General features: G+C 33.9%; 1 protein-coding gene across 6 annotated transcripts; it reads right to left on the minus strand.

The window, feature by feature from the left end:
• Positions 1–1459: 1459 nt before the first annotated feature.
• Positions 1460–14961, minus strand: LOC120121088 (DEAD-box ATP-dependent RNA helicase FANCM-like). Of its 6 annotated transcripts, none has more exons than XM_039140562.1 (25): positions 14807–14960; positions 14431–14707; positions 13121–13264; positions 12268–12350; positions 12021–12135; positions 11805–11896; positions 11625–11679; positions 11426–11547; positions 11234–11347; positions 9827–10020; positions 9150–9280; positions 7667–7727; positions 7517–7587; positions 6914–6963; positions 6672–6837; positions 5821–5948; positions 5407–5742; positions 5258–5324; positions 4081–4662; positions 3793–3991; positions 3359–3618; positions 3091–3142; positions 2695–2844; positions 1616–2220; positions 1460–1529 (listed from the first exon to the last, which is right to left on the minus strand). In XM_039140562.1, exons 1-24 carry the CDS (start codon positions 14864–14866, stop codon positions 1638–1640), a joined length of 4092 nt encoding a protein of 1363 aa, XP_038996493.1. In that variant the 5' UTR covers positions 14867–14960; the 3' UTR covers positions 1460–1529; positions 1616–1637. The 6 variants fall into 6 exon arrangements, 5 of the variants coding, with proteins under 5 accessions (XP_038996493.1, XP_038996488.1, XP_038996507.1 ...); XM_039140557.1 differs by having other exon boundaries at positions 3353–3618; XM_039140576.1 differs by having other exon boundaries at positions 3353–3807; positions 4077–4662; positions 14807–14961.
• Positions 14962–16213: the final 1252 nt, after the last annotated feature.

Here is a 16213-nt window from a genome sequence, read left to right on the forward strand (position 1 = left end):
ACTGATGTGGTAGTCGTTTTCTTATAAATTTTAAATTATAATACAATTTTGATATATTTTTTAATATTTTTATTAATAATATGTTTTTATCTCTTAAAATTGTATAAGTTTTATTCCTTAATATAAAATCTTGCTACTCTCGCCGTAAATAACCTAATCTTCCATCTCTATTATTATTTATAATATATTATGGAGTTAAATTATTAAACAGAAGTTAAATTAAAGGTGGTTAGGGAGAAAGATACCTCACTCATTTCATGTCGTCTGATGTGCTCATGGTAGGGAATGAGATTCCACTCTGGCCTTTTATATTATGGTAATTGAATGGAATTGGCGGTGGATTTAATAAATGCCAACTTCCAGTCATCAAATATAAACGTGTTTATTGTCTTTACTAAATCTATATATTATTTATTAACATGGGAGTACGTGAAATATAAGTGGATGCCCTTTATTCTGCACAACACAGGTTCACTAGATACGCATTTTTCTCAACTCATTTCCAAAACAATTATATAATAATCATCGCTTAACTTGATATTAACTCTTTGCAGTTCAAAATATATTATTTACTTCTGCTGCGTCGCTTGCTCTCAAAAATAACTTAACGTTGCTTGTTTATTTTTTTTTCACTCTCAATTTCTACACAATTGCATCAATTTTGATGTTCACTAACGATCGATCATTATTTTTTTTCTCACATTTGTTATTTTAATTTTTTAATATTTTTGTATTTATGATACGTTTTTTATTTTTTGATACGTTTTTTTATATGTTTTCGATTATCTTTATCAGTTATTTAATTTATTTTTCTTAGGATTGGATTTGACGGCATTACAACATACCAAAATGACGTTTATTTGTTATTAGTTTCCCTGTTTTAGACCATCTACTTAGATTTGAATATACAATTTACGTTTGTATATATTTTTTTCACAATACTTGACTCTAATTTGCATTCGTCAGTGATATTTCAATAGTTAGATCTCGTCTTGAGTCATTTGTATATACATTCATATCTATTCATATTTATCTTTTGTTTTTTTAGGTGAATTTTTCACTTTTTCTTTGTATGGTCTCAAATGCTTAGTCTCTTATGTGAATAAAAAATATTTAATTATGTATTTAGTTTATTATTATTGCAACATTCAATGTATTTCTAGATATTTTATAATAAAATTAATTATTTTTATTGAAAAAAAAATCTTGAAACTAATTCTTGAAATACATTTCACTTTGCATGTAAAATGGGTTAATTTTCTTAAACCCTTTTACATCATATTCGAAGGAGTCATGTATGTACACGCGTGCGGGCATGCACACTCGCAAACACAAACACTGGTCGAAGAACAGAACAGATTCCAGGTTAAGATCTTATGATAATAAAGTTATAACTGTATTTGCAAGAAGAAAAATATATGTTATCCTTTGTTCTAAGAATTTGATACAAGGGAAATATCATCTATACATGATAAATACATTCCTCTCTGCATGAACAACCTGTACAAACTATAATACAAAAGGTTACACTGTTTACACTTACCATAAGCATTCCTCCTCAGTTTCCAATACCATTCCTGATCCATATGATATATTATTAGTCATACAAAAGAACTTGTCGAAATATTCTGCCTCAATTACCATATCCCTAGATCAAATGATGGAGGAGCTTGAACCCCACCATTCTGCAGGTTTGGATTCGGTTGTGCATTTATCACTTGCTTCTCCAATGGTGCCTCAGACTTGTTCTTCAGAAGCATGGTAGCTTGTGCCTCCACCGCATCAAGATCTAGACTTGCATAAAATTGATCATCATCATCAATGTCACTGTCATTCCCGGTGACGTTGTTCACTTGAGGCTGCTGAGAGGATCTGCTTAATTCTTTGCCTCCAGCCTCAGATTTGAATTTTTGCTCTAAGTTGATTGCAGGGATAGACTCCAATGGGAAGAAACTCAGCTTTCGCTTTCTGCTTTGCTGACTCTCATTTTCTATTGCAGAATCATAAGTTCTGGAAGGCATGGACATGAAGGAGATCCTCTCCTCTGTATTCTTTGTTGCCAGCTGATTTGCGGACTCAGGTTGAGGCGCCTGTATAGAATACAATGTCTCGTACGAGGGATGACCACTGCCATGATCTTTGCTTGTGGAAGCTACACAGTCAGGACTGAAAGCAGGAGTTTGTTGCCTCACCATTGGTGACTGGCTTAGCAAAGAACGCCTATATAACAAGCAAACAGTTCATTAAAGCCTGACCTTGGCAAAAACCCAAGCATTGAACCAAGAGAAAAATTATATATGACCTTTGAAAGTATTTGAAATTTTTATGGATAGATTGATATTACCAGTGAAAATACATTCCGGATTCGCAATTGCAAAATTAGCTAACCATGCAGAACTAGGAAAGACGACCATTATATTTGTCCCAGGGGGGGAATAATCACCTTGAACCTGCTGTTGCCTTCAAACAATCCTAGCGGTACTTCTACATCTCTTCAGATATAATGCCAGTTTTATTATATCTTTTTCAATTCATATAGCCAACCATTTTCACAAATAAATTTATGAAATTCGCAGATTTTGGTTTTCATCCGACCATTAATTATATTTAAAAACTTCTAAATGTGAATATTAGTGATTTCATGGGGGAGTTAAAGATGATGGCAGAAATAACTAGAAGAAAACTGTGAGCAACCTGTAAATTGCTATCATGTCAACTCTACCAGCAGATTCAATCTGGGTACTGTCTGCAGTTGGGTTTATCCTGTCATCTATGAAACTGTCATCATACGAATCACTCTCATCATCTTCTTCTTCAAGAGAGATTTCAGCTTCTGTGGACACTCTGGGCCAAAGATTAATAAATATATGAAGCACCAATTATACAACCATATTGGAAGAAATATCTGCACACTCAACTAGCTTTCCGTATGGAAATTTAATATCCATTTTTTATCTATTGGACATTTCGCAATATAATTATGTGAAAGAACAAACTAATGGATGAAAGCATTTCCTTTGGTGGGTCAATAATTAGGCGAGTATTTCCTTTTTTTTTCCCTGAAAAATAAAAGTGGAGCAATTCACTTACTCAGCTTCCTCGTCAATGAAAGTTCTGACATCATTCCCTGGCTTCTTTTTACCTGAAAACAACAATACATAACAGCCTGATCAACAACCTGTATACAACTTTTTTTCTTTACATTGTTAACTTTGCAATGCTCTAACAGCAATAAGGCTTCAAATTCATCAAAGCGTAAGACAAAAGTATTCAATCTGGGTAAAGGTAGAAGTCAAACTGAAAAATCCCGGCACTGGAAACAACAACAATGTCATGTATACATAGGTTTTACCCCTACCAGACTTTGCTTGAATAGGATTGGCACGAGAAGAAGATATGGCACAGTTTGCTGGAGAGACACAAGAACTTTCCTTCAAGCTTTTTGAGCTCCTATCTTTTCCACAATCTACAACTTTGCGCAACCTTTTAAACACCCGTGCATGCTCAACTGTCTCTGTTTTTTCTCCAGAGCTTAAGTGCCAACTTTTACTACCGCTACTGTTTGTAAGGTTTGCCAAGGGACTTTTCATTTCCACAAGTGGAGAAACAGGGGTTATCCTAAGTAAAGACATCATTTCATCTTTCATGACTGGGACTTTACTTCCATAGGGGCTACTTTCCAAATTGCACTTATCATTTTTCATTGGACTTGAAGATCTCAAAAGCATTTCAGTGTGCCACTTGGGAGGTGATGCTTTGTCCGGAATAAAGGACTCATTTCTTGTTTCCTGCTCTAGAAGCTTTACACTAAGTAAAGACATCATTTCATCTTTCATTACTGGGACTTTACTTCCATAGGGGCTACTTTCCATATTGCCCCTATCATTTTTCATTGGACTTGAAGATCTCAAAAGCAGTTCAGTGTGCAACTCGGGAGGTGATGCTTTGTCCGGAATAAAGGGCTCAATTCTTGTTTCCTGCTCTAAAAGCCTGCAAAATCCATGTTTATCAAGCTAGAATTAGTTACTCTTTCTCTACAAACTCAACAACATATTAAACTGTAAGAGGATAACTACAGACCTCTATCAGTTATGGGAGACTCTGGAACAACGCCTGTTTCGATAAAATTGGTTAGACGGGGGCTAAGTTCAGTATCTCTGATATCAATGTTAGCTTCATCAGCCATTTCACAAGTGCCATCTGGAGTCTCAGGAATTTTTTCTACTCCATTTAGCATTTTCTCTTTCTCAGAATCACTTTCACAAAATCCAGGTGTTGATAAAGTATCATCTTCTAAACTTTTTTTCTGATTAGCAATGTTTAGAACAGCTTCAGTTTGCATAATTTCATCTGAAGTCTTCACACAGTTAATATCTTGCTTGCAAGTATTTTGCAACTCTTCTGTAATTGTATTTGCACGCTTAGAATGTGTTACATCTTCGGAACAAAGTGAAGGAACAGATACAATTAGGACCTTTCCAAGAGCACTAACAGATACAAAATCAGAACCAAATAGGCACAAATGCGATTTGGGACTTCTGCATCCAGAATCTGGCCTGTCATGATTCTCCTTAGTTCTTAAAGTTCTCAAATGAGGTTCTGGAGAATCTATTACTCCTAACTGAGAATTGGCAGCTGGAAAATCATCCACAACTAGAAAATCTGGAATAATGGTTAACCATAAGACTTTAGCCAATTAGGTAACTGTTGTAGCTTTTATATAAGTAGATAAGAACAGACAAGAAACAGATATAAGGCAAAAGGAAAAGTTTTATTGATATTAACCAAGAAGTTATCAAATGCAGATAATTGGTTAGAAACACAATCCATTAATATCTGGATGTTTTAACCATAGAATAAAATAGAAGAAGAAAGAGGAAGACTGTTTTAACCTTGATTTGTCATTTATGACCTTTACATGTAAAAGGGTTTCATCATAAGCAAGCCCAAATTTATTTTCTGGGGGAGGGGGGATATTTATTGACTGACTGAGTTGTGTCCACAACTTTTGCTGAACTTTTTATTATTCCAAAAAAAAAGTAGAGAACAAAATATTGAATTTACGCCACAGTTTCATCACTTTCCCTCTAGAAAGGAGAAAAAGAAAAAAAGAGCAAGAATGCTTCCCACATCAAAAGTAGGCTTCTTGAAAACATATAAACATTTTTATCTAAAATTACTTATCTGCCCACATAATACGTCTAAGTTCTAACAGAAAAACCTTGCAAGAAAACCTTTCAACCGCTAAAGATATTACCTTTGCTATAACTGTCATTTTGTTCAACAATACCAGCTACAGAGCAATCAACTGAAGAGACTTCATTCTGAATCCATCAGATAAACATATAAGAAAATTTGAAGTTATATTACAATGAAAACAATTCGAGAACAAGTTCAAGCGTCAACCTCAACAAAGAAATTCTCATTGCCTCCTGGAAAGGTTAAGCCCTGCAAATGTTGCATGGAATCTATCAGCATCTCTGTTCTATAAGAATGCACTACTTTACAAACTTTGGAGGGAAATGCTTGGAAGCTAGGGAAGGCAATGAGTGAAGGTCTCCATGTGCTCTCACTGGTAGGATGGAAATACTTGGCAATCAAATCAGTCTCCTCAGCAGTTAGCTTTTCCCTAAAATGAGGTGTCTCAATAGCATGATCATCCTTCAGTTTCTTTCCGCGAGGAACAAATTGGTCAATTGAGAGCTCTACAAACTGGACTTCTGGTTTGAAAATGTGAGGAATCTAGAGATGGAAGGTAAGCGGGGCATAAGATAAGCAGTCGGAGCAATAAGAAAACATGGCCAGCTAGATAGATCTCACCATTCTAGGACTGGGATGGAAACTGAAGCTATGTATTCCACCATTTTGCATATGCTTATTTATAGACCGGCTGTTGGCTTGCTTTCGCATATAACCTTTTAACTCTGACCCTTGACAGGCTAGAACTAGTATGATTTGTAAGGAAACACTGGAATTATAAGCATTCAAATTCTCGTTTTGCGGACACAAGCGTTGGGTGTAGGGTTAGAGCCATAAAATCACAAAACCGAAAGATAAATTTTGGCTGCACCATGCAAATACAAAATTCACTGTTAGGTGTCTGTCCTAAAACCAATTGGCAATAGGAGTTGGGCACAACATTAATATGAAACCACAGTAAATTCCATATTTAAGAGATGTAAAATAACACCACTAAGCACTTCTCCTCGCGTTTAGCTCACAGGACCTACACGTGAGAGAACCTCTCCAGCAGTTGTCAACCTCACTATAGGATTAGGCAAGAAGAACAATGTAATAGAACTTGGACTCTGATACCATGCTAAAAATCCAACCCAAAATCAATTGGTAGTAGGTGAAAGGGCTCAACTTTAATATAAGACCACAGAAAAGTCAATACTTATAAGATGTGGAATAACACCACTCAACACTCCCCTAGAGGTATAACTCAAGGGCCTAAACATAAACAATATCACCAGGAGTTATGTTAAGCATAACAAAACCTAGGCTCTAATATCATGTTAGAATCTAACCTAAAACCAACTGGCAATAGGCGAAAGGTCCTAACTTCAATATAAGACCATAGGAAAACACTAGAGAAATGTAAGATACACTGCTCAACACTTGTAAACCACCCATATTTTAACATTCACCATGAAACAACAAAAGGATATCAACTCGTCCATCATGTTTCCTTCCAGTTCTCCCCATCCGTTGTATCATTCTCAAAGGTGAAACATTTGCATCAAAACATATTACAAGATCAACTTCCATGATATCCAAGCCTTCTTCACCAATTGATGTGGCAACAATAACATTGTAGCCACCAGCTCGAAATTTCTATCATAAAAAATGATAAACCAATTAATCCCAAGAAGAAAAAATAGAAAAAAATTACTAAAAATAACATATTTACCTCCAAAACTGCCTGTTGAACTTTTTGAGATTGACCTTTCAATGCTTTCCCTGTAAGAGACTATGGTTAGCATCTGCAAATCTTTAGGTGTCCAACATAGAACCGATAGGACACTTGAAGATATTAGACATTGATTCAATAAACACTGAATGACTTGAATATTAGGTTTAAACGAACCTCAAATTAACCAATACCATTTAAAATTGATTCAATCATTACATTAACAAAATTTGCATCTTCAACTAAATGATTCAAATGATTATAGAAATGTAAAATTTATACTTGGACAATAATGTGTCTTATAAACGAGCATACTTAATTGGACAAATAATCTTGGCCATAATAACCATAATACAACATCCAACATAAAACAATTTGCAGCAAGTGGAGAGAATGAGGTTAATATTAGGCTTAAACAAATCTAAATGTAACAAAAATCATTTAACATGGATTCAAACATTACATAATTTTTTTTATTTTATTTTTTTGGCATCTTGTCCTAAATGCTTCACATGATTCTAGAAATATAAAATTTATATTTCAACAATAATGTTTCTTATGGATAATCATATTAAATTGAAAAAGGCTAACAGAACAGAAAACCTGAGCTTTGACCAATAAATTCAGTTGCTTTGACTAAATCTCGAATACTTTCTAGTGCATTCATTATGTCCCTGAAAACAATTTTAGTTAGATGGTTAGATATTAGACCTTGGAAGTGACACAAACAAGAATATAGAAATTGTTTTCCACCTAACGCTTCCTCTAAAATTTGAGAAGATAATCACCCTGGAGTTTTGTGGATCCCTTGTTTCTGCATCATATACAGTAAAACATATAAAATTATTATTTTATATATAGAGAGAGAGGATTTAAATTGTGTACTAGATATATGATTAAGGCTTCAATCAGAATTCAGAAGAAACTTTATATAGACCAAATATCGGTGATAAATATGATATGCATGCAAAAGAGAAAAATATACAAAAATGAAAATCTTCAGAAACCCTAACCAATATAGTAGAAGGGATGGTTATAAGAGGCTGAATGTTTTAGCACATTTTTCACCATTATGGAGTTCCTAATAGGGTTAATATCAAATGGTCAATCTAATTATAAAGCTACATGAAAGAAAAATCAACCAAAAAGAGCTAGATTTCCCTTCATCATGACAAGTTGATCCAGTAACTTGTAGCAAGACTGAGAACCAAGGACTTTTTAAACTAGGTGCTTAATAATTCTATTTTCTTAAAGCTTGAAGATGCTCTCTGCAACAATACAAGATATGACCTTCAAAATAACAAGGTTAATGGCTTATAGTTTCTCCCGCAGTCATGGAAGACAAAACTTTGTTTCTTTCTTATCTGCAATTTCAGTATTACCAATAGACATTTAGTTTCTGCATCTAAGTTATAGGGTTAAGTTTAGGTTATTCTAGAACTTTGAATTTGTTTTTGAGTCCAATATGGTTATTCACTTGTCTGCCACTTAGCTTCCAATCAAGGATAATCATCTTTTGTAGGTTTACGAGCATTCTAGGATATTTGTTTACTTAGATTTTTTTCTTCTTCTGAAAATTAATGACTATTTAGGCATATGGACAGGAAGCATGGATGCATTTTTTTTTTGCTCCTCTCCATTGACTTGTGTCTCTTGCTATGGTGTTCCTGATTAATTGTTAGTACCAGAAGGACAGCACCCAAAAGATTCTTTGTAGTTTGCTGCAGGTCAAAGAATTCTGGAAAACTTAACCTTGGATCCCAATACACTCTTTCAGCTGTAATATCAATTCAGTCACACTTTTTTCTATCTACTAGCCAACAATAAACATAAAAGTAGGCAACCTTCTAATGACTAACCTACGTCAACCTTTAATTTCCTTTTCTACTCATGTCCTATCACAGAGTTGATATAACAAAAAATATTTATGCGAACCATCAAGTATCAAAGAGAGCCAAAGCTTGAGCAACAATCATCAATTTGACAAGTATAGAAAATCTTACAAGTCTAAAGTCACAACTCACAACAAACTACAATTTGTTCACAAAGCTTCATTCTGTCATAAGCAGTAGCAAAACTCTATACATAAAAGGACTCCAATTTATCAGTTATTCGAAACTCTCGTTTCAAGAATCCCTAAGAAATATGCTAGTCTCAGTCGCTACAATATTCAGGAAAGGATAGGCAAATGAAAATCACCACATGCAGGACACAATTTAAATAGCAGATGACATACGGAAATGGTTAATCAATACTTCTAACAGTTTTGACAATTTTGGACTGGGTGCACCATGAGACAAACTCCGTTGCATTAAAAGCTTTGCATTCATTATATCTTCATTTCTACTCATTGATCTTGAGAAAGGCCTGCAACAATCAATTCTGAACATATTAATAAAATTTTGAACACATTCTGATTAACAATAAAAACCAGTGAACATAAAGTAGATTCAATCATATTAATGTGCTTGTGCTTGTTTGTTTGCATCTTCACATCTGTGCCTCCATGGTTCAACCCCAACAACAATTAGCAGAAATCTATAACAAATCACAATTAGATTTCTGCTATCTACCATTGGATAACAACGACTTTGACCTTTAAATTTATAAGAATAAATAAAAATAAACACTAAATGTTAAACTTAAAATATTGTTCATATTATCTGCGAGCAACTCATACATACCTGTAGTTATCTGAAAAAAGGTTACCGACATAAACTCTGATCAGAAAGCAATTTTTGTTTCAAAAAGGAAAAATGACACTTGTTTGGTACTGAATACTAGTTTTTCCTAACCTCAGAAGCCTTTTACTAAATAGAATATAGTATAAAGAGTTCAATATTGTTCTCTTGAGAGAAAAATATGCAGTCTAATTCTTCATATTGCTAAAACGGAAGTGATTCTAACACATACCCTTGTCGCAACTTTTCCTCCAGCATCTCATATGCTGGTCTTATTCCATGGCTTGAAAGAAGCTTCCGAATGTGGTAAAGTGTAATAAGAACTGCAAAATATGCTTCAACTTCTCCATGCTTAACCTGTGGAAGATCTAGGGGAGGTGCTTGACGAAATTTATCCCTTGAATTAAGTAAATCGACCGGGCTTAACTATCAAATGGAAATGTAAATGTAAGAATAACAGGACAACTGCACTACAATAAACGGAAATTAGAGCGCATCAGTTTAACTTTTGAAGTTTATAAATTACAACCATAGAATATACAAAAGATAAGCATCATTCTTCGACCATTCCTTCTAAAAATTGATTTATAGGTATATACATTTAGATTTTCAAATTCATTAAAAAAATAGAAATTGCAGAAAATTCACAAAATTTATAACTGCATAATGCAACAAAAAGAATCCATGTACATTCTTGCAATACTCAAGTCCCAGAAAAATGGTTCCAGCTCTAAGAACCACAAGTGTTTTAAAAAGTACTCGTTAGCATTTAGCATAAAATATTTTGCCTTGCTTCCTGTCCCAATGTTACAATTGTACCAAATTGTTATGATCGCGTGTTTCAATTGATAGTTCCATACTTATGCTTGTTTAGAGGGAATCTTAGACCTCTTAAGGTTTCTCTTTTCTTAAAATTCTGACTTGAATTTTATTGATGATAATAAGCCTCTTTAAATAGAGGTTACATACTTGTGAAAATAAAAGTCCTACTAGGCAAGCAATCCTTACTAAGACTACTAATAAATAGGATCCTAATAATAAAAAACTTCTAATAATAACCGGTTCCTGAAATCATTGACAGAAAACAGATGAGAAACTGAAAAAACAGAAAGAAAAATAAAAACTGAAGTTCTTATTTTCTAGTCTGTCGTAACAGTATACATATGTCCCCTATTTAATACTTAGTAATTAACTCCTAATAAAATACCATACTGGAAGATAAAGTTTATCCAAAGATAAAAATAATGACTCTTAATCTTAAAAGCATCCTAAAACAGTAAACAAGTTAGGAACCTAATACAATTCGAAAATAATAATAAATTAATATCTTTCCTAAAATAATAATGATCATTTGATGCAGTAACACCCAAATTGTTTTAGAAATGTTGCCACATAAAGCGAATAATGAACTTTTTATGGTAGTTAAAATTTTCATGGCAATGCAGTTAGATCAATTTTTCCATTTGGCAGCACGCAGAAGGATTCTAAAGTTCTAACAAATAACACATACACACATGAAAAGGTTTAGACTTAAAAGCTAAATAAGCTAAGATGCAGTGATGGTGAATTTTCAAAAAGAACCAACATTTATTTTGTCAAAAAAAAAGAACCAAGATATATAACATATGTGGAATCATACAGTCTGATAGTCTCTATTTTGAATAAGCCCATTGGCATGAAGCCTTGCCACATAAGGACGAATTACTTCTAACAACTTATTATTCACCTCAACCGCATCTTGCCCCAGTGGAACCTAGAAATATGGCAAGGAATATGTTACCTACATTAGGAATAACAAACAACAAAATTCAAAAGAGAAACTTTCAGATACCTCAATCAGTTCTATCTTTCTATTGTGAACATATGGACTGACATCATGGTCATGGTCATCGCGATACTCGAGTGTTGATATACATAAGTTGTTAATTATTTGCTGGATAGTGGGCTGCTTTGCTGATCGATGGCAACTAGTGTGAGCATTTAAGGTTACATGAAAAACATGAAAACACAATAAGAAAACGGTAACTTACATCCCGGTGTTGCAGTCAAGGCTAATATTCTCAGCTGCACTGGCATTGACATTAACTACAAATTTAGAGTATCGCCAACACCTTTAATAGCTTGCCCCATGAATGTTGCCACCAACAGTATGCTCAAAATAAAAGGGTAGGAATACAGTTTAAAAAACTAGTGAGAAATGAAGAAACAACCTCACGAACTGCCACACAATAGGAATAATTTCCCAATGCTCGATGAGCCTCATCAATCACCAAACAAACAATATACTTTGACAAACATGCGCCTGCAACAAGTTACTTGATGAGAAAAATCCAGCAAAGGAAGATATCCGAAGACATTAAGTAGAATGGTTAAATTAAAAAGAACTCATATCCAACAATAACAATGAAATTACTTCAGAGACTCACCAGATTGAATGTCTTTCTCTAAAACTTGTGGGGTAACAAAGAAAACTCTTTTAGTCTTCCAAAAGATTGCTCTTTTTGTTGGGCATATCTGACCTGTCATATCAATTGTCCATTCCTGCAAATCAAATTGATCTAAATCTTCTAAAAAACATGTAAATAATTGTGAAACTGCACCAGAGAAAGAAAGAGAGATAAGAGTATGATAAATTCCTTGCATTCATTAGGGAGAAAAGAAATTTCGTGTTACTTGTGAAATTCCAACGATATTATGGCATGCTTCTATCTGCTGCATGACAAGTGGTCGAGAAGGAGCAGCAAAGACTATCTTCCCTGTAGAAGAAGATGAAATAGCCATCATAGTTTTAGAGTTGATAGGTTGTTTGGAACTAAACTTAAGCATCTAAATTCAAGGACATATCAAGTTACATTTTGTAAAACTAATTTAAAGAAAGTTATACATTCTAAAGATAAAAAAAAATTAAAGCTATAGTGGCAGCAACTCTCAGATTCGTTGTTTCACTGTGGAGGGGAAGGTCAAAATTCCTATTGTTGTCCTTAAAGAAAGGTGAACCAAGCTAAGATGGAAAAGAAAGAGAATGATATGTTAGACCCTATCTGCTTGTTCAGGGGACTATTTTCCCTTTCCAACCAACATAAAAACAGGTAACAAAGACGATGGAGAAGATACGAAAGGACCTCCCAATGAAGCTAGATGAAAGATCTAACATCAACATAGCTGCATAATGACTGGCCAAAGTTTTAAGATGACTAGATCTCTCTTTCAATCAGCAAAGCTTTGTCATTCAAATGATTATGGAAGTTACAGATTACAATAATTATATAAATTTAATAGAGATTATGTTGCTTAGGCTGGATATTATGCATAACAACAGTATCAGAAGAAGCAAAGACACCACATATCATTATTAGCATAATGCTTCTCAAATTCCTACTTTTTGCAACAGACAAGGAGCCTGTCCCTCTATTTATATAAAAGATAGGCATCAGCCTCAAAAATTATTCATCCACTAAAGCATAAATAAATTATGAAGAGATTTAAATAATACAGCTATATTAATGCTCATGACATAAATATTTACCTTCTGGAAACCATCTGAAGTAGTTAAAAATTGCAACTGCGGCAATAAGTGTTTTTCCAAGGCCTGTTGGCAATGCCACCAGTGTATTTGAAAATAGTGCTGTCTTGGTTATGGCAAATTGATAATCACGAAGAGGTACATTAACTGCACTAGCCACGAAGGAGAGAGGGGAACTTAGAATTCTTAATGAATGCTTGAAAACAAAGTCTTAAAAGACACTTCAATATTAGGACATTTAGAAAATAAAGTATATCTTCAAAATGAAAAGTAGATAAAACATCAAATTTTAATGTTTTACTTATAAGCGATTAAAAGAAATATACTGTAATTTTCCGTCAAAGCCTTATAGTTCATCAAACGGAACAGCGGAAAACCCATTCTTCATGAACATGTAAATTTCATCAATTTCAATTCACAAACCAAACTTGGTCCTTTCAAATAAAATTTGAGGTACCTCTTAAAGGACCACAGGGAGCATAACAACTAGAAAAACTAAAAAAATAATGCAATAGTAAGGGAAAAGAAGAATTATTTACCATCTGTACCCATTTTCTAACAACAAACTGACTTTGGTAACCACAACCTACCTACTAGACCAAATAGTAAAATGGGAAAAAATGGACAACCAATATGCTTTATGTTTTGTAAAAGTGACTTACAATTGGATATGACTTGCAGGGCTGCACTGTACCTAAAGTAATAGCAAAGCAAGGAAAATATAGCATGCAGATGCTTGGGAATTGATTGCTGAAGTCTAAGTTTTGGAGTTTGGCATGCTAGTTAACTTAATCCTTTATCCTCGTTGTATAATCATTATGTCAACATTTCAACACTACCTTTAATCCAGCAAACAAGAGACAATCCACTAGGACCAGTACAGCTATAATAATCACTAATAGTTAGACTTAGATCAGCCTTTAAAGAATCTAATAAATTGCTTCAGCAATCAGTACAAAGAATATGGATTTCTTTTGAGCAAAAGATTTGACAAGTCACCGAACATCCCCCTATGCAATTGCAAGTGCACCAATATCATGCTAACATATATAGCTATATAGAGTAGCTTTAAAGAATTGCTACTAAAACTGCTAATATTGACCCAATTCCCCAACACACACACACACACACACAAAATAACAATAATAATATAGCAAATGGTTCGCCAAATACCACACAAATGAATCAAATTTTGGTTGCCAAAAGACCCAGTTACCTAACACCAAAAATAACAAAAATAATAACATAGCAAGCGGTAAAGGAAACAAAAGTTATAAAGAAACTGCAACCAAAAAAATAGAATAAATAAAAACCTGGGTAGATCCAAGTTTTAGCTGCCTCGGCATCAATGCGAACGGATGACACTTCCTCAGCCTCAGCATCGACATAACCCTCAACTGTCCGATTATATTCAGGAGGCCGAGGTCCCACCTTCCCAATAAATCTGTCGAGCGTGGATTGCCTTGAAGTGTTTTTCTTAGATGTATGGGATAAAGGAGGAGGAGCGAAATGGGAAGACGAAGAAGAAGCAAAATTTCTATCATCGCATGCCTTATCGATTTCTCTAACGGCTGCTTCCCAATCGAACTCCTACGTTAAAAATTAACACAAATCAATACCCACCAAGATGAATTAAAGAAGAATAACCAGTACAAATCCAAGACTGAAAGAGAGTAACAAAGGGATTACATCTTGGAAGTCTCCATCGCCGTCTTCGTCTATGATATGGAGAGGAATGTTTGAGGCCATGGGAACTGAAGTGAGTCTATGCTTAAACCCTTTGAGAAATCAGAAATACTAAAGAAGAAGAAAGAGTTCGGCTTTGGCGGCAAAACTTTGAAGGGCTTTTTGGGTTTCGGCCGAAGAGAAGAAGATCTGGACATGCTAGAGGCTTGGCCGACCCATTTGCTCAAATCCTCTGAACCTTTAAACAAGTAAATTATTTTTTTGATGAAAAACAATTATATTATTACATTTAAAATTGTATACAAAATTTCAAAAAAAAGGTTGGATAAGTAGAATTTGATAATATAAAATTTTCCAAGGATTGCGCAATTTAAATTTATATAAAAATAATATTTTGATTCAATAAATAATATTATATTTAGTTACTCAAAAAATATATATTATATTTTTTAAACATCGATTTCCGACTATTGATCAATTAATGTGGAATAGGTTTTGCATAGACCCATTATGGGAACAATTCTCCTAAATTAGTTTGTTTCATTCACAAACACCATATTTTAAATATATGATATCACTTGAAGAATTTAGTGTCTCATCCTGTTAAATCAACTGATTGTTAGTGATATATATTATATTTTTTTAATACGAAGAAAGTTCAACTCGAGAGCATATAACCAGGGTCCACCATTAGCCTACCGTAGTGAATTATATTCAGCAGAAGTGGGAATCTTCCTAAACATACACACATATGCATATTTTACAAGCAAAATGTGAATTTGATATATATCTTATTTTCTTATCAAATTTAGACGTAAATTTAAAAATTGTACTTTATTCTAAATGTCAAACTGTACTAAAATTTTGTGCTCGGGAACCAATGTAGCCACTGAAGGATCTATAAGGTCGCAAGCAGTGGTTTGGATTCTCACGACGTTTTGGCGTTTTACTAACTGCGTGGTCCCCTCCATCCCAATGTTAGTGGTAGGTGGAGCTTTGACTGAATTTGATTATCGTAAGTCCAACAAACGCCTTGGTCTTTGTCTACCAGACTACCACCATCTCGTATTCTGCTAGCTCCACCATATTGTTGGATATTTTGACTGATCCACAATATCGAAGGATCTTGTGTTAGGAGGATAAATCACTAAAATTGTAAGGGAATAAACTTATAAAATTTTAAGGATGAAAATATATTATCAGTTGAAAATAAAAAAATATCTAAATTATATGATAATTTAAAATTTTCAGAAAGACCCTTTAGGTCCATCCCAACACTTGCCCATACATGCCAAGAACATGTCAAGAACATGTAAACATATATGTTCTAGGACTACCTAATGGCAAGAACACGAAGAGTTGTAATGAACCCGCGCTATCACTGGAGTTTCAATCAATAATAGCATTAAG

Source organism: Hibiscus syriacus, unplaced genomic scaffold, assembly GCF_006381635.1.
Source record: "Hibiscus syriacus cultivar Baekdansim isolate YM2019G1 unplaced genomic scaffold, ASM638163v2 tig00001120_pilon, whole genome shotgun sequence".
Classification (NCBI taxonomy): domain Eukaryota; kingdom Viridiplantae; phylum Streptophyta; class Magnoliopsida; order Malvales; family Malvaceae; genus Hibiscus; species Hibiscus syriacus.